The following is a 26,924-nucleotide window of genomic DNA, read 5'->3' as shown; positions in this document are numbered from 1 at the left end:
TCCTTAAAATGTCTAATTTCCCCTCCTTTTTTGTTTTCAGTACTCTGCCTAGGAAGTGATAACTAAATTCTATCACAGCCCTTTATAAGAGCAAATTATTCTTGTGATTCGTTATTTTGTAACACAGACTTATCCTAGAGCTTGATCTGCTATGTTTCCAGAAAAACAGTTATTATTCACTACATAGAAAAACTCTAACATTATTCGTTTACAAATCTTGAGTGACTTATCAAGTATTTGTGTCATGGGAACCCCTTCCATTTTTATAAAAGCCATTGGGTTAGATCCAGATTTATGATGAAGCCCCTAGCCTGTCCAGCCCCCCGAAAATACTGCAGTATTCTGTGGCATGTCTCTTCTTCTCAATGAAGGCAGATCCTGGATCCAACCTGATAATTCTTGGTTTCCTTTTACTACTGTTTAGGAACAGCTGCCTCAGTTCACTGTATCAGTTAATGTATGCTTCTGCATTCCTTAGTACATCTTACAAGCCTCTCTATATGTTAGTGATTACTAGAGTTGTGTTTCCAACCAGAAGAATAGAAGAGAGAGTCTAGGACTTGTTTTAGTCATAACTTCAAGATTCTTATCCTGTTTGTTTCCAGGCAGTATTTCTTTTAATTTCTGCAACTTTATATGAGAAACAGATTGTGCTTATTTGTCTCATCTGAAGCATCTTTTTTCTTTTTATGTTATTGAAGATGTATTTTGATATAACAATGGGGACCTTTAGATCCACTTTTCAAATTATATTTCAAAGTTTCTGTCAAGGAATGTGATGTTCAGACTGTAGCAGACACGAATTTTTCCAGTGGAACATGTACAACCGCAGCAGAAGAGCTATTTAGTCCTTATCTTTTCTTTCAGTGGCCAGTAAGATGACTCTGGGAAGTCCACATGTTGTGGACACAGTTGTTTCTCAGCATCTGGTATTCAGAAGGATACCAGACTTTGCAGAAGCAGAAGTCTCTGATCCTGAAAGTAGCTTACAGTTATTATGACTAGTAGCCACTGACTGTGAATTTCTGTGATCAATTAAGATGGACTGTCCCAAGATACTGATGGCGCCAGATGGCTTTCTGATGGCTTTTGGATATTTTTCTGTCAGTACAACATGTTATCCTTTTGAAGCTTTGGTTAATCTTCCAAACAAAGAAATGAGCTGGGCAATTGACATGATTCTTCCTAGGTGGTTACCTAACGGCTCTAGAAAACAAGAAAAAGCTGCAGAAATATATGCAAATATATGGCTAGGAAATAACAAAGTAGAAATTCCATACTGGCAGTAACTGTTTTTCCAAAGAGATGGGAGTTAATACCTACCCATTCTGAAATAGTTGCAGACTTGGGAAGATGTTGGGGAAAAAGCCAAATGTGCAATTTTCAATGGCAAATATTTAGGGTTTTTTTTTAATGACCTCAATTTTTGAGGGGCTAGAAAATAAAACATCAAACTGAGCTTCAAAAGTGCCATTTTGACTTGGTAGAAGGGCAGTTTGGATGGGTGACTTAAATTATGTGAACTGACCAGAGAGCTTTAGCTACAGGCAATATAGAAATGTAATAGACCATCATCATCTTAATCACTACTGAGATTACAGAAGTGAGCTGTGGGACAGTTTGTTGTTCTCCCTGAGTAGTTCTGTAGCCAATCCCAAGAAACCTGGTTGGGATCATACGATAGGACAATCCATTGTGACTTGAACAACCTCTAGAACAAGCCACAAGTTCTCTGAGTGGGTTTCTCATAAAAGATAAACAGCCCTGCAGAACTGTGCCAGGTTTAGACAACATGACAGCCACCCTGGCTGGTTACCTGTGGTGTCTTAATTGTTTTATGTAAGCTAGGTCCTTGATGCTTTGTACTCCCAACAGGTTTACTTGTGCCCTGTACCAAGGAGACCAAAATCCACAAGCAGGATAAATCGTGAAAGCCACTACAGTGGCCTCTGTTAGGAATGTGCTGTTTTGCATGAAATGCATTTTTATTCTTATCTTTATTTTCTCCTTTCTTCTGCAGAGAGAGGATGCGCCAGTCTGCAATGTTTGAATTGTGCCAGGGGATGCACCAGATAAGCCTTCAGTTTGTCCGCTTGCAACTTAGCTTTGAAGAGTATACCATAATGAAAGTTTTGCTGCTATTAAGCACAGGTCAGTTTATCGGTTAATCCAGTCATCATTCCTAACAGCCCCTATTCTGTCTATAGAAAGCTGTTTCTGGAACCCCACCAGCAGTCAAATTATATCTGTGGAGCATTCTGGAAATGCAAATGAAATGAGCCTCCTACAAGTGGAGATACACCTCTGTTTCATCCAGAGTCCATTCCAGCAAAGTTCAAAGTCAGAATTAAGTATTCCCTTGTCCGTTATTTTCATTGTAAATTTTATTCTGGTGTTATTTATTGCCTTGATGCTTCTTTCTTGCAAAACTGCCCTCGAAAGATGGTTGGAGAGTACTGTGTTTTTTAAAAAAACTAAAAGTATTTGGGCTGTAGTTCATCATAGAACTGAAAAATAAATCAGCTTCTCAGGTGGTAATACCAAGAGATTAAGAGCAAGGACAACCTAGGTTTTTTGTTAGCATTAAATTCATCATCTGAAATTATTGATTAAGAAATGTTCCAAGAGCAAACTGATATTGGTTTGTGGGAGTGGAAGGCAAGGGAAAACTGCTATATGCAGTTTTAAATAAGTAAATAATGTTTTCAAACAGTTAAAGGATTGATTGCAATCATACTGAAAGTTAGCTTAAACATATTGAATATTCCTTTTGCAAATGGAGGCCCTGTTCCAAATAAGATCACCCATGCATTGTATTTTAATATTATTTGTTTAATCATGTGACCAGCTGCTAGACATTGATTAGAAGCTTGGGTATCAGCTGCATCAAGGACATTTTTCTCAATTAACATTGAAGAAAAACCACACATTACATCTCTGTTGTTTTCTTCCTTTTCCTCAGCCCACAGAATACGGAAGATTGCCAGTTGTCTTGCCACATTTAATAATCAGAATGAGAAGCAACTGGGCAGACATCCAAAAATCTGAAGTTTCAATTGTGTTTCTGGTTATTGCAGTTTTATATATTTAATTCTGATTGATGTTAGTGTAATAATTTTCAGATTTGCCTATAAAAAGCATTAACTACTACTTCACATGTTTATTTGGTGCCAACTAGACATTTTGCAGAAGATGGAAATGATATTTATAAAAATGGAAAAGCAGCTTATGCCTGGTATTGTAAACCTGAAACCTATAGGTCTCTTATACATGCATTTGTATACCAACGGGACAAAAAAATAGCAAGGCAGAATTTTTAAAAACCACATACGTAGTTTCATCCTGTCAGTTGGATCGATTGGCATATTCTGAAACAATTACACCTAAATGTCATAGCATATGAGGTCTGGATATTTGGATGTGGACTTTGGTGTACAAAACATCCTTTTGGCTTGAATGGGGCACAGATGTATTTGTAAAGATTGTTGACATGGATTAGCAGTTTATCCTGTTTTGAATACTTCCATATATGATGTTGGTAGAAAGTAAACAAACTATTCTATTTTCTCTGGCTTGGGATCCAGATAATTGTAGCAGTTTGTGTGATGGAGGGAAGCAAAATTGCTTACATGCACAATGGCTTGGCAGTTCAACATGTGTGAGCTTTCATTGGAGCAGAATCACATAAGAAAACTTGGTTGAAAGGGAAAAGGAGGATGAAGTTCCAAGAAGTGTTGAGATATCCCAATCCTTCCATTGGTTCAGGGCCAAATTGATTGTGTAGCTTTAACATTGTTTTGCCTGCATGGGGCATGGCTAGCTTTCTAGTAGTAAAACCATCCCAGGAAAACAGATTGTTCCCAGAGAACATTAAGATTTCCTTAATGGGCACAGATAGCATACTTCTTCTGTACTTGTCTCCATGTCCTCAAGTACCAGTTGTGACAGTGCAATTATAATATTGCAGTAGGCAAAAACGAACATGAGCATCATTCTGAGGAAGGTAAAAAAAACACCTGTCTTTCTGTGGCCAGGCAGTAGGCTCTCAAAAACAGTTCCTTAGACCAGTTGCCTTGTGCATAACAATGCCTACAGAGAGCCTGGGAATAGAATCATTCCCTTTGCAGAAGGTTGAAGTGTCATCCACAGACAACTTGAAGACTGCATGGAAACTACAGAAAACAAATCTGTGCTGCAGTCCATGTTTGCCCCTTCTCCTAGAGCTGTGTGAGTGCAACATAGTGCAGCTATTCCCAGCTGGCTGATTGTAATTCCTTGTTTTTCCTGCCCAGTGCTTCCCATTTTTCCAAATCCAAAAAGCAAAGATAGTCTAATAACTTCTTCCAAACATGTATTGGTAGTTTTCTGTCACCTGTTGCTAAGTTATTTACATACACAGCTAAAAACTAGAGGGGTACGGAAATAGCTATTGCACTTTCTTAAACATGGTCATAATGTTATATATGTGTGATGGTAAGCCATGGAACACTCCTCCTCTGTCCCATCATTGCCCAGCCACACCTGCACAAGGACCAAACTCAGTCCCTGCAGCCAAGGTCCCACAACCCACCAAACACTAAATCAGGTTGGAAAGAGTTTATTAAAGCTTTTCGAAGTGGGGAGGGCACTGGGTTGCAGAAGGAAAGGGCACAGGGCTAGTGGAGAGCAGCAGAATTCTTAAAAGTCCTCAGGTTGCAATGCCCTGATCCCAAGTATGCAAACTCCTTGTTGCACCACAGAAGCTGAATAATAAAGATACCCTAAACTACACTTTAGCTAAAGTAGCTTCTCCTGCTATGAAGACTTAAGCATTTGGTCAGAGGGTGAAACCTCTCACCAGATTGAGACCCAGCAGGAGACAGAAAATTCTCTCTAGCCAGGGCTGATTCAACCCCCTGGCCTGGCAGTGGAGTGATGCCAGTCCAGCAGTTGAGTGGCCTCAACTTTCCCAGCTGTTAGCAGTTCATGCCATTGCAATCCAAGGCCAACAGTTCTCAGCTAAATAACCTTGAACCATCTTGGACACTTGGACCCATCTAGGAGAAGGGCCTTTTAAGTGGTGGCCACCAAGTTATGGATTGACTTCCTCACTGAGCCCCACTGGTGCCAACCTTAGCAACTCCTCTGTCGCAAGGCATTAGTTAGTTGTTGGTAGGCTTTGTTAGCTCTTGATAAATTCATATAGGTCATTGTAATTTTATATGTGCATTAATTCAGTTTTAAAGTTTGTATGACAGTCTTTTATAATATTTTATTTATTTATTTATTTAAAATATTTCTATGCCGCCCCCATCGCAACAAAGCCTTGGGGCGGCTCACAACATAATTAAAAACATATAAATAATACTAAATATAATAAAGATTAAAAAGCCCAGTAACATCTCGGCTAAAAATTTAAAATCCTATAAATACATAATAAATTAACAATTAAGATAAGTTTTAAATAAAAAGGTCTTAGCCTGGTGCCGAAAAACAAATAACGATGGTGCCAGGCGGACCTCTCTGGGGAGCGCATTCCATAGGTGGGGTGCCACCGCAGAGAAAGCCCTCCTCCAGGTACTCACCCTCCTAACATCATTCCCGGAGGGTTCCCGGAGAAGGGCATCTGTTGCCTATCTCAAGGGGCGGGAGGGCATATATGGACGCAAACGTTCCTTTAGATAACCAGGTCCCAAGCCATTGAGGGCTTTATAGGTCATAACCAACACCTTGAATTGGGTCTGGACTTCAATCGGGAGCCAGTGAAGCTGACGGAGAACTGGGGTTATATGAGAACAACTCCCAGTCCCCGTCAGCAACAAGCTTTTAATGCAGCTTGTTTTTTATATTGTATTTTTATTGTATTGTTTTTATATTGTATTTTTATTTTGTTAACAATCCAGGGAGCTCTGACTATTGGGCAGCATAGGAATTAAATGAATAATAAATAATCTTCAGAGATACACATGGGAATGCAGATCACTCCCTCATCCTTTGCAACTGAAGTTTCAGCTCAAACACTTAAATTTAGGTTATCCCAGGCCTTTCTTACAATGTGTGCTTGCAGAGTTTAGCTATTATTATTTTTAAATAAGCTGTTGGCAGGATAGTCTGGACTTGGGGGATTTAAAATATACATATCAGACCCTGCTATTCATTTAAAAGTATATAATCCATGCACATTAACCTCAAATGCTATTTTTGTGAGCTGTCTTTTCCAAATTTGTTTTCCTCTTGAAAATACCAGATTTTGAATTGAAACCGATACTTAATCACATTATTGCTACCTACATTGGGAAACTCCAACACTTAACTTATAAGCGGTGTTTGTAATTGTCCAGGAAGGTAAAAGCCGCCCCGAGGCTTTTTGAGAAGGGGGCAGCATAATTAATTAATTAATTAATTAATTAATTAATTAATTAAGGCTTCTAATGGAAGAACTTATAAATTTAGAAGGAAGTTGAAAAGTCATCTAATGGGCAAACCAATCACCAGAATAGAAATACTTTGCACAATGTGGATAAGATTTGAAACTTTAAACTTTGATACCCTATCTTAATGATTGCCCAAGCAATATAGTTAAGACCTAAAAGTGTATGAGACTTAAACTTATAGACTTTTTAAAACATTAGAGTGGTCTCTGTGCATAAAAATAGAAGAAGAGCTGTACTGGACCTGGTCACAGGCTTACATAGCTTTTCCAACAAGCTGTCACTGGGAACTCTACAAACAGTAATTTCTCTAGGATGCCTAAAAGGATTAAAGATTAAGAGGCCTTTTTAAACTTAGACCAAATTCAAACTGTGTAAAAAAGCTATTGTGTCTCCTTTGGAATTCTCTCCTCACCAGCGTGCTGCATGTGTCTGTCCTTTGCAGGGTTTTGGTTCCTGCTGAATACTTATCCATATGGCATTTACTGCTTATAATGCCTGGATCATTAGATTTTCATTGTTGTGATTTTTATCACTATTTTTAATGCTTTTTTGTGTATATGAGACTGTTACTTCATAATGAAGGGCAGTATATATAAATGACTAGGTAAGAGTACAGTGCTGTCATTTGTACCCTCAGGACTCATAAACTCCTGAACGCAGAGACAGGTGATGCCTCTTCATACTTCCTGCTCTGTGCTTTAGTTAGATGGCCAGGCTTTTGTGCATGTAGGAAAAGCTTTCAGGACTGGAGCACAAACATGTTCTTTGCATCTCTATGTGGTAGTGTGTGGAGTACACATATGCTGGGATAACCCTAGAACAATATTGAAATAAGTTAATGAAAATGGCTGATAGAATATAGCATGTTAGCATGAACAAGGAATTCAGTTGGTTCCTGATTGCTGAGGGAGATGCCCAGAGATTGGAAAGAGCAACCTGTGTCTACGCATTTTTGACCAAGATGCTGGCAAATGTTGCATGTCAAACATGGGCAGAGCAGCCGCTGTATTTGGCTGCGGAGGAAAGTAGCATGGAAGCTTTCAACTTCCGGATGCACCCTAGGACTGTAAATATAGTCCCTGGTGAACATTTAAGCAAAAATACCCACTTTCAAAGCATTCTTTTATTCTGCACAGCATCAAACTCAAAGAAAAAATTCCACTGTAACACAGCTGCTCAAAAATGCATTCCAGTTTAAAAATATGATTTGACTCCACAAGTCAAATGTCATAATAGTAGTAGTTAGTAATGTTTTCCCATCCCTAAGAACATAGTTTAAATTCATCTTGAACATTGTGATATGTATTTTACTTTCTTCCACCAGTATTAAGAATGTGTAGTGTTAGGAAGTTCAGTAACGTTTCCTTGGTGTCTTTTCTACTCCCTTCATGTGTACATTCATGCACACCTGTGTGAAATATCGTCTTCTTGTGTCAAATGGTTGATCACACAAATTGATTTTTAAAACTTTTCTTCTGTAGTAGTGTTGTACTTCAGCTAGGCCTGGTCTGTTCATTCACCTATAAAGAACTCTTGCAAAATTCAAAGGGTTTCTGCAACTTGCATATCTACACAGTGGACAAAAACAGTGAAAGCAACATTAAACTCAGTATACACTATGGTGGGACCAGTGTGATGTAGTGGTTAAGCATGTGGGACTGGGGATCCAGGAGCTCTGGGCTCCAATCCCTGTTAAGCTATGGAACTAACTGGGTAACTGTGGGGTCAGTAACAGACCCTGAGACAAACCTAACCCACAGGGTTGTTATTGGGAAGATAAGACTTGAGAGGAGGAGAAGAATTCCTTGAAGGAAAAAAATGTGGGATATAAATAAATAACTTTCTAATCATTAGTGGATGGCATTATGTTTATTCTTTAAATATAATAGGTAGTTGAATATTATTCCTTAGTACTCTTTTCATTTTAGTTCCCAAGGATGGCCTCAAGAGCCAAGCTGCATTTGAAGAAATGAGGGCAAATTATATTAAAGAACTGAGGAAGATGGTAACTAAACACCCAAATAATTCTGGGCAAAGTTGGCAGCGATTTTACCAACTCACAAAGCTCCTGGACTCCATTCATGATGTAAGTAGTTGCCTTGACTTTGTTACGTACAGGAATCAAATCAAATCAAATCAATCAATCAATCACCTGGCTGAAATTATTTGGTATCAAGTTGAAGTATTGATATAAAACCTGGTCAAAATTATACAAAGTTGATACATTGATGGAGAAACTAGATTTGACAGAGTTCAAGCAGTTGCTGTGTTTTGCTCCTGTGATTAGTAAAAGAAGTGTATGGAACAGTATAATGCCCTCACAATCATTTATTCATTCTTTACCCAGCTCCTCTGATAATGAATACAGTGATTAAGGCACGCCATGCAATGCCCTTCATATTATGGTGTTTGGTATTTAGCAACCAAATGATTAGTGCTGCTACTAGTTCAGTGTTAAGAGGAAAAAGGTGTTATCTTTTTTGGAGGCCAAGCCAATGTGAGATTGCTATCTGAATAGAATTATAGAATGGTAGGGTTGGAAGGGGCCAAGAAGCCATGGAGTCCAATCCCTTGCTGGTGCAGGATGCCTGCTAGCACCATCCCACTCAGATAATTGTCTGTTTTTTTCTTGAATGCCTCTAGTTAGGAAAAGCGCACAACCTCTCTTAGCAACTGGTTCCACTGTTTTATTTCTCTTGCAGTTAGGAAATTCTTCCTTGTGTCTAGCCTGTATACTGTAGTTTAAGTTCATTGTTCCATGTCCTACAATCTTGGATAAGTGAGAAGAGGTATTTTCCTTCTTCTTTGTGAAACCTCGTATCTTTTTTTCTTAAGGCCAAGCAGGCTCAGTTCTTTCAGCGTTTTATCATAGGATTTATTTTTCAGGCCTTGCATCATCTTTGTTGCCCTCATCTGAACCCTCTCTAGATTATCAGCATTCTTTTAAAATATGGGCTGCATTCCAGGTGAAGTCTTATTACTGCAGAGTAGAGGGGAATCAGTACTTCTCATTTTCTGGAAGTGATACTCTATTTATGCATCCCAAAATAGTGTTTGCCTTTTTTGTGGCTGCATCACACTGCTGGCACATATTTAGTCTGTTGTGTACAACAACTCCAAAGTCCCTTTCAGTCTCAGTACTCTTGAGCCAAGTATTCCCTGTTTTGTATCGATGCAGCTGATTTCTTAAAATTTTTGTTTGCCTAGCTGGAGAACTTAGCATTGATCCCTGTTGAATTTCATTCTGTTGTTTTCTGACCAGCATTCAAGCTTGTCTAGGTCCCCTGGATCTTCTTTTTGCCTTCCAGGGTGTTAGCTATTCCACCCAGTTTAGTACAATCTGCAGAATTAATTATTGTTCCCTGGATTTTCTCATCAAGATCATTAATAAAGATGTTGAAGAGTATTGGTCCCAGGACAGAGTTGTGCGGTACCCCACTCATAACTTCTCTTCAGATTGAGAAGCTACCATTGATGACCACTCTCTGTGACCCTTTTTGAGGCCAGTGGTGGATCCACCTAATAGTAGTTCTTCTTTGAGATCTCCGTGCATTGCACATACAGGTGCTGCACCTATGTCTATGAATGCACAGATGACCACTTGAAGAACAACAGTTACAGGTAAGCAACTTTACTTTCCGTCAAGCCCACATTTTGCTAATTTGTTTATTAGGATGTTGTCAAAGGCTTCACTAACGTCTAGGTAAATTATGTCCACTGCATTTCCTCTATCCATTTGTGTGGTAACCTAGTTGAAGAATGAGATTAGGTTGGTTTTGTATGACATTTAAGAAATATGAGTTGGCTTCTGTTTTTCTTCAAGGTGCGTACAGACTGATTTTTATTTAATGATTTGCTCCAGTAATTTCCCAGTGATTGAAGTTAGACTGGCCTATGGTTCCTCAGTTCTTCTTTTTTCCCTTTTTTGTACATCAGCTCTCCTCCAGTCATCCAGCACTTCCCCTGTTCTCCAAGATTTCTCAAATATTATATACAGTAACTTAGAGAGCTCTTGAGCCAGTTCCTTTAATATTCTAGGAAAGAGCCCATCAGGCCCTGGAAATTTGAATGCATCTGGCTCTTCAAGGTGCTCCTTGACCATTTGCCTGTTGATCTTAGGCTGCTATCCTTCCCTTTCATTTTGTGATTCCTCCTCTTTAGGCAGGTCACCTTTCTTTTGAGGGCAAAGGCTGAGCCAAAGTAGGCGTTAAGCACCTCTGCCTTTTCCTTGTCATCAGCTATCGTTTTGACATCCTTGATGTGCTGCTGTACATCTTTCTCTTTTGTTTGTTATTTTGTACATAGCTGAAGAAGGTTTTATTATTTTTAGCATGCTTTGCTCGTCTCAGTTCAAAACTCACTTTAGCCTTCCTGATTTCATCCCTGCAAGTCTCTGCTGTCTGTTTATACTCTTCTTTTGAGGTTTGACCTTTTTTCCAGTTCCTGTACATGTTCTTCTTAGCATTTAAGTTGTCTCCTTACTTTTATGGAGCCATGATGGGGTTTTTGTTTTTATTTTGTAGTTTTCTAATCTTTTTCTTTGTTGGGATTAGTTGTTGAACTGTAAGATTTTTTTTAATTCATGGACTCCTCTCTATTCTAGGGTGAATTGCCAGGGGATTTTACTTATCACTGACTTGAATTTTTAAAAATTGGCCCTTTTGAAGTCAAGGATATGTGTTTGGCTACAGCAGACACTTGCCATCTTCTTCACTTTCACCTGGTTGTTACTCTATCTACCAGATCATCTTTGTTGATTATCATTACCTCCACTTTCTGCTGGAAAAAGTTATTAGATACACATGTGAAGAATCTTTTGGAAGGGCTGTGTTTGACTGAGTGTGTCTCCCAGCAAATATCAGGGAAGTTGAAATCACCCTGATGACCACGTCATGTCTTGTTGCCATGCTGGCTGTTCTCCCCCCCACCCCCCTTTTCAAAGATTAGACCTGTTTATAAACTGGGGAAAAACATGCTGCCTTTGAGTCATCGGATGGTTTAAACCATTCCTTATCAGAAAAATTTATGAACTGTGTTCAGACATAACCTTGTGAGTAGGGCAGACCAATTTAAACGGTTGAACTAGATTTCTTTGGAAATATAACAATATCATTGTGGGTTCTATAGATCTTCAAATCTGAAACCACATTTTCAAATGTTCCTGCTGCCCTCCTTTCCATGTCAGTTGCCATTTTCAGTAGCCCTCTGTGGAGTCTAATGGAGGTCTTTGGTATTGTTCCCTTTGGGGCTAGTACCATCCAACTTTCCAAAGACATTACAAAAATTACTTTGAATCTGTCAGAGAAGCATTTTAGAATTTGGTACTAATTTAAATGCAGTATTTTTGACAAAATTCCCAATCCATTGTCTTATGGGATTTTAGTTCAGCTTCTATATTGTGAAACCACAGTCTAATACAGGAGGACAGCCTATTGTTAATCATCCATTTAAAAGCTGCTATATTACATTGCAAAAGCAAGCAAGCTCCTCTGCTTATGATGCAGCAGGGAAAATACACTTTTGCCGCACATGCTGTGCTCAGAATCTTTGGCCTCAGTGTGTGAGAGGCCGCATATAAATGTGCCTCTTTGTACTTGACTGGCTTATTCGTGAAGACACAGTACAGTATGGTGCATTTCAGGTCAAATCTGTATGGAAGCCTGAGGTCTGTTTACAGAACATACATATGGAATTATTTGTCAAGTAATGTGCTGTTAATTAAAACACTGAAAACGCTCGGTGGGAGTCGAAGTATTATTAGTACTGCAGTAACAGATAATTCTTTAGAGACTGGCTTTTGAGGAGGGGGGAGTAGATGTTTCTCTGCTAAACATCAGCTAGCTCTGCAAACTAGATTAGTTTAAGTCCTTGGATTAAAGCCTGTAGAGAGTTACATTCAAGTCAGTGAATCCAAGTTAGCATCAGCTGAAATAGTTCAAGATAAGTGGGTTGTATAGCAGGCTGCCTGAAACTTGGGGTGGTGTGTTTCTGTGTGAATAAAACAGTGGGAAGTGTTTTCAGAAATGGAACTAATTACATTCTTCATACAGAATTGGACAGATCTTAACAAGCTGAGGAAAGTTATCCTCATTTCTGGGTCATTGTACTGCCTAAAATGAGTTGATAGACATTCCTACAAACAACCTCCCAGATGGTTCTCCCCCCCCCCCCCCCACACACACACACACTACCCTGGCCTGTACTGATGCATTGTAATCAGCCCCACACATAGATGACAGCACATAAAAATGGACCAAAATGAGAACTTTTGCAAAAGTTTGGGTGCAGCACAGTAACACCCATTAACAAGGTTCTTACTACCTCAGCATGAGCATGGAAGACAACTTGTTTGATAGCACCGCCATATTAGTATTTCCATACAAGTGGAAACCTGATGTGGGAGGGAGAAAGTTGCTCTTCTGAATTGAAAAATAAAACCCAGAGCCTCTGGGAGGACTAATCCCCATAACTGTAACATTTACTGACTTTGTTGTAGAAAATAGTACTTAGTGACTGAATTGTGGAAAGGAGCAATAGGAATGTTTTAAATAAGATGACACCATTCTTATGATGGTGCTTTATAATTTAGGGAGCACTAGCAAAGGGTATTGTTTTACATTACTTGGTAGTTTTAGTCTCTCTTCTACCACATGGTGAACATATGTGAATGCAGAAAAGTGCCAATACAAGGAAAATATCCTCTGCAAGAGAAGGTAAGCAAATCAGAATTGAAAAACATCAGCAAATTTATTTACAGAGCCTCTAAGCACTAAGAACAAAACAAAGCAATTATTGAACAGCTTGAATTCAGACACACAGAGGTCACAGTGCTGATGAAGCCAGATTTCAGCTGATTTAGGTTCCGTAAAGTCAGTGGAACTAAAATTTCAATTCTACAGATGTGCAGCACTAGTCCCTCACTTCCACAGCAGATGAACCGTATTAGAGGAAGACGCTATACTAAAAGTGCCGTGCGTAACCTCCACTAAATATTTTTTGCTTGCACAGTAGGCTTTGATTGGGATTGGTCTTAAATAGTTTTAAATTTAAGTCCTTTGTTTCAGCCATATGGGGTTTCTGTGTGTCAAAACTGTAGCCGAAGTTTTCAAAATAATGATTTTAATTGGCATAAAGACATTCCTCAAAGTACAAATAAAAATAATTCTGAGTAGATCATTGTATATAGTTGAAAAAGTTGCAGGTTCTCTTTCCACCCAAAACTACAGGATTTACATGGTCAGATACCCAAATCTAATTCAGCGAGTGGTGTGCTTCAATGGTAGAAATGCACGTGATCTACATGGGGTTGGGAAAAATCAATGACACTGATATTGTCTTGTTGATTTAATTGAAATATGCACATGTCCACACACCATAAAACAAGCACCTGGTAGCTGCAAAAACAGAATTGCTTAGAAAAAAACAGTGCAATGAATATATCAAATACGTGGAACACAGTTTTGAAAATCCTGCCATTGAAAGCTGCAGTAAGATGTTTTGTAAATGGGAAGAAGCAGTGGTGCTTTCACATTATTTTTGAACATTGGAAAATGGAGAAAATGTGCAGGGGCTGTGCACTGATACTGGCAAATTTCAGATTCCCAGTTTTCCAACACTGTGTACTTGTTATGCTACCTTGTGAGGAAGGGTAGCGTAACATCCTATGGAAAGTGCTCACACCAGAAATAGCGCAGCCGGCCATTTCTCCTGGCTTTGTTGCTCGCTTGTGGAGTGGCAGCAGGTCTAAGATGATGCACAGAGCAAGTTGCTTTCCGCTGTATTGCCGTGGTGTGGCACTCTCACCTGGAGATGTTTTCATTGGCATTCCCATGGCGAGTGTTATATTACCAGTACTTGTCTGGACTTAGACATGGTATGTCTGTGTTTTCACAGCCGTCATTAGTTCCACAAGAGGTGACTGCTTTAATTTGAGCGTTATAACTTTTAAATTGCATTATACCATTTAGTAAGTCAAAGGGGAATGAATAATTATGGAGCCAGATCTAGAGAACTGCAGGCAGTGTTATACTCACAGAATAGTATTACCTGTTCTTGGATGCTGAAGCCCCTAGTGTCCTTTGGGAATTGTGTGGATACAGAATAGTCGAATGCTAATGAGGGACAGAGTCAGCAGATCTCTTGTACAAATGGGGTCCATTTCACAATGGGCTGGTTCCACTCAAACATACATAAAATGGACCTTTTAGCATAAGCCCACTTGCTTTCAAAGTGGCTATTCTAATCAGGTCTAAGTCTGGATTCAGTTTAGTATGAGCGCATATTTTCAGTTCCAGACAATGTTATTTTTGCCCCATGTAAGGAAATTGCCCTTATAAACAAATTTAATGGCAAGGAAAGGCATCAAAGGTTGGTTGGAGATTCTAAGGCTGGAATTCAGATATCTTTCCGGGACATGACAAACAATGAAATCCACTGATATGATCGCATTGGCTTAAATGTATTGCACAATTATTGCTTGTATTGATAAGAGACTAGAAGAATTTGGTGTTTCTACAACACCAAAATAGCAAGAGTATTTATTAACAGATCTTTGTTAGTAGAACCTGTGTAATAAAATAGACCATGTTAAAAAAAAGCCCTTAATTGATTAGCTATGCATTAGTGTAGAAGTCAGACATAAACCTTCATGAGCATGGTTTAGTTGGATTACGGTATGGTCATTGATAGGGTTCGGTCCAGGTTTAGTCCTCAACAAAAGTTCCACTTATTTAGTGGATCAGCTCTTAGTTTGAATAAATCTGGATGCTATCTACTGCAAATATATTTTGATACATGCAGTGCATTTTCATTTCACAAATTAGGCCAGATGCTGATAATGTGATTAGGGATTGGGAGAATCTTCAGCAATTACAATACTTCCTTCTTAGGCTAGTTCGCTGATGGTGCCATTTCCTGCTTAGGCATTTTTCTTAGTACATAGCAATGTAGAAAGAGGACAAATAAATAAAGTTCCAAGGCATATAATTCTTGGATCATCAGTATTTGTCCACAATGGGCATTAGGAAAAAGGTGTTGCACAGTTTGAATTAAAAAAGCCTAACTCTTCAAACCACGTTGGAATTTATTGTTTGATAAACTTTAATAAGAAAGCAGTGGAGGTTAAATATGCTTAGCATCTCTAAGCACACTTTCAATAAAGTATGAGTTCACTTAATAATATTAGGATCTTGCTGTTCAGCATTTTTAGTCTTTTTCTTTAAATGTATGAGTTAAACACATCTTTGGTGCTCTGGCTTGATGATGCCTGTTGCTTTCTTGCTTGCTTTGTTAATTTTATTTTATTTATATCCATGCTTCCCTTCATTAAGTAGATTCCAGGGTGATATGCATAGATGCATACAAAATTATTTGACCTAAATGCAAATAAAATAAATAATTACTAACTAAAATTATGATTGCTAAGGAAAAAGCAATTACTGATTATAAAAGCTATCAGCAAACTATGACAATGTAACCAACCCTTTGAAATATCAGGATAAATAGAAACATTCAGTCTGGTGCCAGAAATATTATAATTCTACCACCATTTTGTATATCTTATGGAGAAGGTAGTGCAGATCATTGTCTCCATAAAGTGTACTAGCCATAAAGTATGAATTGACTGGTATTGTTTCTATCCCTTTATTAAGGAGTAACAGTTTTATGTCCAGGATTGTTCACTCTCCACCCATATTTGATGGCATTGTATTATTCCTTCATTTGAGTCCCAAGATGAAGGTTTAGCTCCATACGTATTCAGCTGGTTTAAGAGTGAATTGTATGAGTGGGTAGCAGGTACCACTGTTTAGATTTAAAATTTTAAAAACACATCTGCTTGATATTGGATAAGATTAAAAACATATCTCCATAATCCATTCAGCAAACAAAACTCTCTGGCTTTTAAAAGGTCATCAGCAGGTTTTATCTCTGTCCCACTGAAGGGTTTAAAATAAAACACAGTCAGTTTCACAGCCGCATGAATCAGGAAATCTCAAATTCATGCTCTTATACTGTCAGCATGTGGGGTGGTACTACTGTTATACCTCTGCACTGATTTGATTGCAGCTGTTGTGGTTTTATTAGTTTTATTGTTTTATTGTGCTTGTGTTACTCTCTCTGTATGCTTTTAACTTTTGTTAACCACCCAGAGAGCATTGGGCTATTGGGTGGTTTAAAAATGAAACAATAAACAAATAAACAAACTGTGTTACTACTGCTAAATGTACATTTTTAATTTCCTGGATGCTGTTGATTGTACTATAATTCCAGAGGGGCAGGTCTGTTGTAGCAAAACAAGAGAGATTCTTGTGGCACCATAAAGGCTGACAGATTTTTTCTTGCCTCAGCTTTTCTAAACACTGCCCACTTCATCACTTGATAATTCCAAACATTAGTAGCTGTGTGTTTGGACATGATGCTCAGAATACTTAAGAGTAATCATATGGTGCAATTATGGAAGGAAGTGGCTCAATGCTTGTAGCATTTGCTCCACCGCCAACAGAATACCTTTTATTAAGGTTGCAAAAGACTTAGCAACTCATTATCATTTGTCTTTCACTCATTAACAGCAATTCTTTAACTCTCTAAGGCAGCCACCCCACCTGTAGTGGGGTGGCTACAGGTCCCAACCCTAAGGAACTGTGTTGGGATTGCTGCTTTTAAGGCAACCTGTTTCCCAGCTGGGTTTTGTGCCTTGGCTTTCAGAGACAAGCTGGGATAATGAAACACATCTACTGGATGCACATCTGTGATACATTTGTGCAGTTCCAGTACTTCACTAAGTTTATATCTTCATTTGTGCTTTTATTTCCAAACACAGGGTAAGGAATGGATGGCATAGGATGTGATGTGGGTGGCATAACCAATGGTAAGGGTTGATAAAGTCTGGAACACAACTGATTCCTTGTTCCTGAACATCTAAGAAACAATAAGACACTTAAAAAAAACAGTGAATAAGAATTTCCTAACTTTTCTCACAGAAATTGAATTAAATTAGAATCAGTTTGCCATTGTGTCCCAGGAATGAAACTTAAGACGCATCCAAAACAGGAAAGAGATATCAGCATATATTTTGTATATTAGAATTCATTTCTCAGCCCTTTGGATATTGACTGATGCAGGCACATGAATTTGACAGCACTATAAATTAAGTAGCTTTAAATTCCTTCTTTCTCTGATATGACATACTTGGCAGTGTAAAAGCAATCTCAGTTGAATAATAGGGCTGATAGAACCTTCGCTTCTTTGGGAAATCAAGAGCATACTTTCAAATACTGAAAACTAAATTACCTGCTCAGTGTGTGCTTCAGGACACACCGCTATTCGGATACATTCGTACATTGTTAAATGCTACAGCCAAACTGGCGATACAGTCATGCATTTTGTACGGTCTGAAGTGAAGAGTGAACATGCCTCCTGTGCTTGCTAGGCATTTCTGTTCCGTAATGGTCAATGGAGACTGAATTCCTGGTGGGGTCATTTGGGTCAATGGGTTCTATTTAGAAATCTCTTAATTATCCTTTATAGAAGACTTTATTTGCCATGTCGTTCCCATATTGCCAGTGTTCAAAATATTTGTTCAGGAGAAGGAGGCGGAGCTATTGAAAATGAGGCACATCATGTAGAAAAATGTCAAGCAAAATAGTAAAGCTCTTTGATTCTTAGAGGGAGAGTACTGGAAAAAGAAAGCGCCCTTTTTGAGAGAAAAGGGTGCAGCACCCTGAAAGTGTGCTGGACGAGAAGTGCAAGACAGCGTGGCGCTTGTTCACTTTCCACATTATCACACTGGCAGCTGCTGAGAAGCAAAAAGTTTTCCCCCCTAGCACACAAGGAAGAGTTACACCAGTTGCATTAAACCCTTTGGAGGGAAATTTGTTTTCAGTGTAGCAAGTTTCCATTTGTTCCTTATTTTAAAAAGATGTGTTTTGCATATTTAAGAGAAAATTGCACATTTCAGGGAATTAAGGGAAAGTACTTCCTATTTTTATCCTGTTGGTGTCTTCAACAGATCAGTGGCAGGAATATGACTTTGTATAATTTGTCATTATATTTATGGGTGTGTTTTTGGACAGAAAAGAACACTCTTTTGTACTAATATATATACGGCAGATACCTATGGCAGAGGAAAAACTCAATTAGGATTTATGAATTGGGATTATTTTAAGAATCAAGACATTCCAAGTATTATGGGAAGACAAAAAATTGAAACAAGTGGGACAATCATTGGGTGGAGTCTATAGTTAGTCCCATCTCACTTGGCTAGTGGGAGTATGCTTCCCTCCCTCCTCTTCCTTGCAGCATAAAGCACAACAGCCTCCCAGAAATTCTGCACAGAGAGTTGGGAAACACTTGCAGGGGACAGAGAAGGAAAGGGGTTATCCTAGAAGATTAGGTGAGTCACCTGTGACTAAAGCTGCACTCCCAGAAGTGCCGCCATCTAATAATTGATCACCCACATTGCATCCACCATTCAGGGTTCCCCGACCCTCTCTGTTCCTTTTTCATTCAGGTGGGGGAGGGCTGCTGTGGAGACGAGGGGCAGAGTCCCACATCCACCTCATGTTCCTGACTCTAGAACCAAGCCATGGATATTTCACAAGGTCACTGGCTGAATAGGTTTTCTGGCTTATTTCTAATAATGCCTTGGTTTTGACTGCTCTTCCTAATTAATAATTGTTATTATTGCTGGTTGTGTTAAGTTCACTATATTGGATTTATGTTCTTATCTAGATTATGTATTCCATGTGTGTGTTTTTATCTATTAAGGATGAGATCCAGGCACGTGCTTATACAGCAAAGCTTGTGGAAGGGAGCCTGCCTGCCCTCACCACACCAACTGTCTCTTCAGCCCTTGGCAAATGAGACGCTGTGCATCAGGAGGGCCTGCTAGATGGGGTGTGCTCTGTGGCTGTGGAAGGGAACCCTCAGAAAATCAGGCAACTCAGAAGGCCTCCACCTGCTGCTCACCGATTCTCTTACATACAGCCCACTACATTCAGCAGAGTCCCCACTGCACCCTCCGTGTAACACTTTCAGAAGGTTGGAGGGGCTTCTTTGAGGCGGGTCCCCATCCACTGGATCTGATCAGAAAGGGGGCACTAGATGGGAATGCCATTGTTTGCGCTTCTGGATGCTTGGGAAGAAGTGCCATTTGGAGAATGGGAACTCTGCTGCTTTTGAAGACTCCATTTAATCCAGTCCAGAGTATAAAATGCAGTTCAAGCCATCTGAGAGGAATGGTTTAACTTTGAGTCCCGCACTGAGCAGGAAATTGAACCCAATGACCCTCAGGTCCCTTCCAGCTCTATTATTTTATGATCCTATAAGTGTTAATTTGTCACAATCCAGTGAAAGTCATGCATTGATCAATTGATTTTAGTGGAACATAAATGGAACTACCTTGGGTTAGAGCTAATATTTACTAGCATATATAAATTGGGAGAAATTTGTGAGTTGTACTGTTTGCTTTTGTGTTAGGAGAAAAACATTTCACATGCTTTTTTAATGCTCACTACTCCTGATCTTTTCCCCTATTGTATTTCAGCTTGTTAGCGATTTGTTGGAATTCTGTTTCTACACCTTCCGAGAATCTCAAGCTCTGAAAGTGGAGTTCCCAGCTATGCTGGTAGAAATCATCAGTGACCAGTTGCCCAAAGTGGAATCTGGGAATGCCAAGCCCCTCTACTTCCACAGGAAGTGACAGAAATTGTCTTAATGGATAAAAACACAAAACTTTGCCTTAAGTTTCCCTGTGCTATTCCACACCCATGAAGGACCCAAGAAGCCACATATAAAATACGTTATAGAAAATTGTTCAAAAGTACCTGCATACTCTTAAAAACTATAGGAAATGTTTGGAGGACAGAAAGCAGTTTATCTGAACTTGGTCAGACAAACTTGTCGAGAGGTTTGAGAACCATCATCCTTGCCCCTCCCCTTGCCCTCCAACACTTAGAACATCATGTTCCTGTTCCTCTGGATGAAAAGCCATATCTAGTCAAATAACTCTTTGATTTTGATATTTTAAGAGTTGAACATTTTAAATATGCCATGTAGTTTCTGGTATCGTTTGCTTGTTTTAAAAGGGTTCAAGGACTAATATGAACTTTTTAAAAGCTTACTGTTGGTTTGCACATAAAACAAAGTCAATATGGGGCATTAATTCTTGTACTACACAAACACACACACACACACACACACACACACCCCTATACACACAAATTTCTGGATGTGTAAAATAAGTAATGGAGCATTTGGTGTGGAATACTCTTGGTCTATTCACCGGCGGCATTTGTTATCCCATATTATCCATCATAGCTGATCTACACTGTGTTAAGTGTTCATTTATTATTTAACTTGAAAGGATAAGATGTTAAAACAAATGCCTCAGTTTTGATTTATAGTATCTATTGTGCTGGCTTTACCAATAATTTTTTGCAGTCTTTTGCTGTACTGTACATTGCTGTATGTATAAATTGAAGGACCTGAAAAAATGGTATAAGGAACTTTTGTAAATGAGACCTAAAAATCTTTAATGGTTAATAGGATGAATGGGAATGTATTTTTGGAAGAATTCTATTTTGCTGGAGACTATTTAATTACTCTTTTTGTCTAAACAAGGTAATTTTTTTTGTAAAGTGAATTGTTCTGCATGCATAATGAACCGTTTACAGTGTATTTAAGAAAGGGAAAGCTGTGCCTTTTTTGCATCATATCTAATTTACCATCTGACAGTGTCTCTTGTAAATAACCACCCATCACCATTTTCAGTTGTACTTCCCATTTGTTTCTGTCCCTCTTCAACCATGTATCCTTCTCTTTTCTGGTATTTCTTTGCCGATTTTACATGACCTGAGTGCACCAGGTTTTGCTTCATACCTCTTTCTTTGCAGCTTTATGCACATTTCATCTACCAAGATAAACTACAAAGGGCACAAGCCACCAGGAGGTTATCCTGCACAGGTCCCATCAAAGTGAATGAAGCTGTGGTTGAGTGGAAATAATTGTCCATTCATTTCAGTGGAGGTTGCTCAAAACTGCTTTCTGGTGAATTGTGTCCAGAGTCAGCACAGACAGTTCCAGGATGAAATGACATTCTGCTCACCAGTCTGTGTAATTCAGAAGCCATGATCCAACACACTGGCAAACCTAGGCTAAAATCCTATGACACTTTCCTGAGAGTAAGTCCTGTCGAACTCAGTGGGATTTACTTCTGAGCAGACATGTTTAGGATTACGGTCCTTGATTTCAGTGCAACTTTTGGTGCCTAATTGTATGCCAAGATTGTGGCTAAACGGAGAAAGTTATTTTTTTCTGTTATTTTAAATCTGAAATGTACATAAACTACAAACATTTGGACTATAAATCTGAATATGAATGCTTGAGAAAATAAAATATCAAATTCTAGGCAAATTTGGAATGATGTAACTCATTGTGGGGAAAAAAGGTGCTATATGATAGGGGTTTTACACCTAGCCCATATTTGGAATTACGATCTTTAATACAATATCCACATAACTGTTTATGCTTGCCACCTCAGTTAGTTAAATGATTTTAATACTTTTACAAATCATCCCTAAAATTCAACAAATACTACATTTACCTTTTATATCTGGATTTTTCTCAAACTAATTTATGGGCTGACTTTATACAGATGCATCTTTCTGGAGTGTCCCTGTTTAGACATTGCAGTTTGAAAAATTCCTGTGATCATTGATAATAACACAAATGTAAAAAGAATAATACACGGGGTTTTATTTCTCTGCACCTGTATCTAGGCAAATTTATTTTATCTGGGAGAGGTAAGAAGACTTAAACTGCAATCCTATGTACATTTACTCAGTGGTAACCTCTACTGAGTTCAGTGGGGCTTACTCCCAGTTAGGTGCACATAGGACTGCAGCCTTAGGTGTACTCAAGTTTTGGATATGCCCAGTGCAATTTTTCCTGGCCTATTGAACATCAACTACTGTTGAAACTATCTTCAGTTTCAAATGTTATTTGACATGGAGAGGAGTATAAGCCCCAAATCTCCTTAGGCCAATAAATTTGTTCCTTGGATCCTAGTGTTAAGTTCTCAACAAACATACATCAAATTTCTGAAATCTGAGTGTGTTCACACATCTGATCAACAATATGCAAACATTTCTAGTAGTCTTTTTAAATTGCACATCTTGCTGAATAGAAGACCTGCATGAGGATATACTTAAAATCAATAAAAATGTACAGATATATTTGGTTGGGTCTTGAGAAAGGAAGTGGAATTAGCCATGACTTAGTTTCCACTGAAATCAGTGGAACATGACATAGTTAAGATCCAACCTGTTTTTTGCAGTTTTGGAAATCCATAAAACTACAACTTTGATCTGCACAGCAATATGAAAGTTGCACTTGTAAAGTGACAAAAATACACAGCATGCAGAGTGGATGTTTATAATAAAGAAGTGGTCACACATCTCCCTTTCATTTACTTAAAAAAAAAGAACCCATACTGAATTGGAATTTCAAAGTATGCAGTTTTGTGGTAAATGCAGTATGTGGCTGCTTTTTTAAAACAAGTGTTACTCAATCCGTTTCTATCTCTAAGTAAGTTTGCCTGATTAAAATATTAAAGCCATATTCTTTTTTAAAAAATCCAGTTAAGTGTCTGTCCCAATTCACATTGTTGTCTGATTGCTCTTATTTTTGTACCTTATTGCATTTACTCTTGGTTTGGTACAATTCATAATTCACAGATGTGTCGTAAGAAAAACACTAAATTAGTTTTAAATAACAATTTATATCTTTATGCAAAATATATGTCTGTCTTTGCAAACAATTGTAAGCAGATTATAATAAACCCTTTACTTTAATCACCTGTTTATGAAACCATTGATTATTGCTTAGAAATCATTAAAATGAAATTTAAATGAAAAAGCATGGTATCAGGAGTACATTGTACTTTAGAATGACATAGGCATCTGTCTCCTGCAAAATAAGATGAACTTGAACTTCAAAATGTCAAAATGATAAATGGTGTTGATTGAGTGTAATGATTTTGTGGCAATGAATGAATGAAATATACAGCAAGAACATTGTATTCATAAGTAAATGTAAAATAGTTTTAATTTACTGCAGTGGGTATTTCAAGAATAATAATTGCATTGCAGTGTGTAACCATTTTGTTGCACAGAACAAAACAGCAAAAAGACTAAAAGCTTGCAATATCAAAATCTTAATAAAATATACTTTATAATCAATAATGCAAAAATCTAATTCACAGGGTGGTATTTTCACTGACTTTTTAAAACATTTATGACTTTAAACCATTCTACATTTTATGCACTTTTAATTGTCTACTATAAATATGACATTTTGTAAGAGGGAGAGGGAGAGTGAAGTGGAGGATACCATTTCAACTGGCAGGGGGGTAACCGATAGTGAGCAAGTGCAATGCCAGGGTTCTCAGATTGTTTCAGAGTTCATGGAGCTGAAGAGCACATTTCACTGGGAACTTACACTTGTGTAGGAAAAGTTTTTGGTGGGCTCTGTCCTAATTATATTATTACTGGATGAAAACTAAAAAGCAGCCAGCAAGATGGTGTGAAAGAGGAACATCTATGCATAATGATGCATTAATAATTAGAGGCTTGCTTCTGTATGTTTAAACTTTTTGAATAAATAGAAAATTACTCTTTGGCCTTTATGTTAATGTCTTTAAGTACGTAGTTTTTATAAGTTGTACAAATATACACAGATTAAAATGGTGTGATTACAGGTATTCCTTCTACTTTGATACTGACTGCACTAATTTGATGATGCATCTGTTACTTTGGAAATATGCCCTAGAGTGAAATGCTTTAGGTGTGTAACTCTTCTATTCCCTACACTTGTGCATTTATGCCTTTGTAGTAAACAGGGCTGCAATGATACATTGTTCCAGCTGGTTTGACTATGCAGGGTATGTCCTTGAAATTAAGAGTAGGGCAAAGCAACCCATACCCTTACTACTGGATTTTAACCAGTACCTAAGATTGAGGCTGCAAGACTAAGACTATAAGGAGACCCATACTGGATCAAACCCAAGGTCTACCTAGCCAACCAGTTGCCAACTGGAATCCCACAGACATCAGTGCAACAGCACCCACACATTCATGTTCTCCAGCAACTGGTGTATATAGGTGCATAACTTCCAATATTGCTGTAGTAAATAGCTATTCTCTATGAATTTATATAATTTCCCTTTAAAGCTGGCTAAGATGTTGCTACATCTTATTAAAGGTGAATTACATCATTTTAACCTTGCAGTATGTGAAGAAGTACTTCCTTTTATCTATGTTAAATCACCTACCAGTGAGCCTCATGGGATGACCCACCCCATCTATTATGGAAGAGGGAAAGGAATGCCCCACTATTCATCGCTCCACAGTATGCATAATTTTATCATGTCTTTCCTTACCTTTTTTTCTAAGCTAAACAATCCCACTTGTAACATTTCTTCAAAATTGAGTAGCTCCAACCTCTTGATCAGTTTAGATGTTCTTCATTGTTGTTGCCCTTGATAGTGGTAAGTGCCTCAAAATATAAATTGCATGTTTCCATCTGCTTGCATCTTCCTTGTGCAAGCTTGTGCTGCCTTTTGTTTTTTTCACTTAGGCAAGGCTCCCATCATTGATAGAAAGTCTTCTTTTCTCTAATTGTTTTCTTGACACTGCTAATTAACCACACTATGGACCTTTCAGACTTCCTGCTTTCTTATCCCGTGGTATATATTTTACCTGAGCTTCTATTACTGTGGGTTTTTGCAACCTCCAACTCTCTTGACTCTTCCTTTCAATTTCCTTTTTAGTTGTTTATTTCAGATAAGTTTTGCTTTGGAAGTCCTTGGAACGCTAATGGGACTTACTCCTGAGTAGACATTGTAGCTTGTTACGAGCTGAACCAGATGGTTAATGCTTCCAAAGATCGCAGCTCTGACAAGTTTTCCATCTAGAAGATGGTATGTTTCACATTATGGATTGGCATGAATACAAATTAATTACAGCAAACCCTGTACAATGGGATAGCTCATGAACTACCCCAGTACAGCGATAATGTGAAACTGGGGAGATGTGCATCATGGGAGGAGGCTGTTGGACTACAGTACTACTGTCTACCACTTGAGAGTGCAAATCGCTTCATATTTACAGAATAGTTCCAAGAAAGGGGAAAATAAATTCTTTTACACAAAATACTGACAATTGCATTGTAGAAGCAGGGACAAATGTCTGTTCTGGCTTCTGCACTGTGGCCCTTACTTGACAGAATGGAAGATGAGGTCCTTTGGCTTGATGTAGATAATTTCCATGCAGCCAATCCTATGGAATTTGTTAGGGTGGCATCAGCGCTATAGTATGCAAGTTGAGAGAATGTAAACACTTTTTAAAAGTTATACTACCAAAATGCACATCACTGTGATCAGAGGGCAAGCTTATATATTGGCTGTACACAGACAAAAACTCTGCATCGACTCCACAGGATCCTAATCAGTGTGGAGCAATTTATCCCCAGCACATAACTGAGACATTCTCCTTCTGTAGGTTATGCTGGCAGTATGGGAACCACTGTAGCATGGAGCCTTCCCATGCCATTCAGTATGCAAGAATTCCTAGGAACTGTCACTTTCTGGGAAAAAGCAATTATCCAGGATTATGGGCCTCCTTTATATTACACCTCAACAGCTTAAGAAATAGTTGTTCTCCAGCTGCAACTGGCACAACACCAGCACAAGGTAAGGCAACAGTGTTTCTTAAACACAGCAGTTATGAGGAGGGATTATGCATGGAGGTGCCTCCACACAATCTGGAGTGTTGTAAGCTCAAGGTCACATTTATGAAGATGAAATTGTGCATACAACCCATTCACATTGGCAGTAAACATGGGGGGTCCAACAGGCAAGATCAGGCAGCCCCACTTTAGTTTGGAAGGGGGGGAAGTTTGAAATAGTTTATATTGATACCGCATGCGTTTGTCTCTCCATCACTCTTGAAATAGTTGGAAACGAAGACAACCTGATTTCCATTACATTATGCCACAGGCATCTGCACCGTTTTTGGTCACATTTCCAAACTGCCTGATGATCTCCCAAGTAGAATCACCTTAAAGCTATCTGGCAAGGATTATAGCCTCAGACACAAAGAACTATATTAATGCCCCACAGCCTGGGAGCATGCCAGCTGGACTAGGGTAGCAGTGTTACATTGGATCGCAACTGCACCATCTGGAAATAATTTGTGTACACTCTTGAGGGCCTTACAGTTCTGGGCAAAAGAACAGACAATGATTGTCAGTTAAACCTTTTGTTAAAAGAAAGAACCCAAAAGGATAGTTAACTGTGACATGTTTTTCAATCAAATTTTAGGTAGACAATCTTTTTTTAAGCTTACCAGGATTACAGATTTTGTACACTTGAAAAAGCATTTTCTATTAATATTAAATACAATCTTGAAGCAGATCAATATTTGCTTTTTCTTCATTAAGGTAGCTGTTTTATTG

General features: G+C 38.4%; 1 protein-coding gene across 5 annotated transcripts in view; it reads left to right on the top strand.

Annotated features, from left to right (window-relative positions):
- The window catches only part of NR3C2 (nuclear receptor subfamily 3 group C member 2), a 178,097-nt gene extending 154,007 nt beyond the window's left edge, over nt 1-24,090 (top strand). For all 5 annotated transcript variants that reach the window (XM_044430784.1, XM_044430783.1, XM_044430787.1 and 2 more), the window contains 3 exons: nt 2,021-2,151; nt 8,342-8,499; nt 19,957-24,090. In XM_044430784.1, coding sequence (XP_044286719.1) covers nt 2,021-2,151; nt 8,342-8,499; nt 19,957-20,112 — 445 coding nt within the window. In that variant the 3' untranslated portion in view covers nt 20,113-24,090. The remainder of the gene's footprint in view (nt 1-2,020; nt 2,152-8,341; nt 8,500-19,956) is intronic.
- The last annotated feature ends 2,834 nt before the right edge of the window (nt 24,091-26,924 follow it).

This window comes from Varanus komodoensis, unplaced genomic scaffold, assembly GCF_004798865.1.
Source record: "Varanus komodoensis strain SLA01 unplaced genomic scaffold, ASM479886v1 scaffold21, whole genome shotgun sequence".
NCBI lineage: Eukaryota > Metazoa > Chordata > Lepidosauria > Squamata > Varanidae > Varanus > Varanus komodoensis.
The sequence above is the reverse complement of the archived record's forward strand: the minus strand, read 5'-3'. Positions and strand labels throughout refer to the sequence as shown.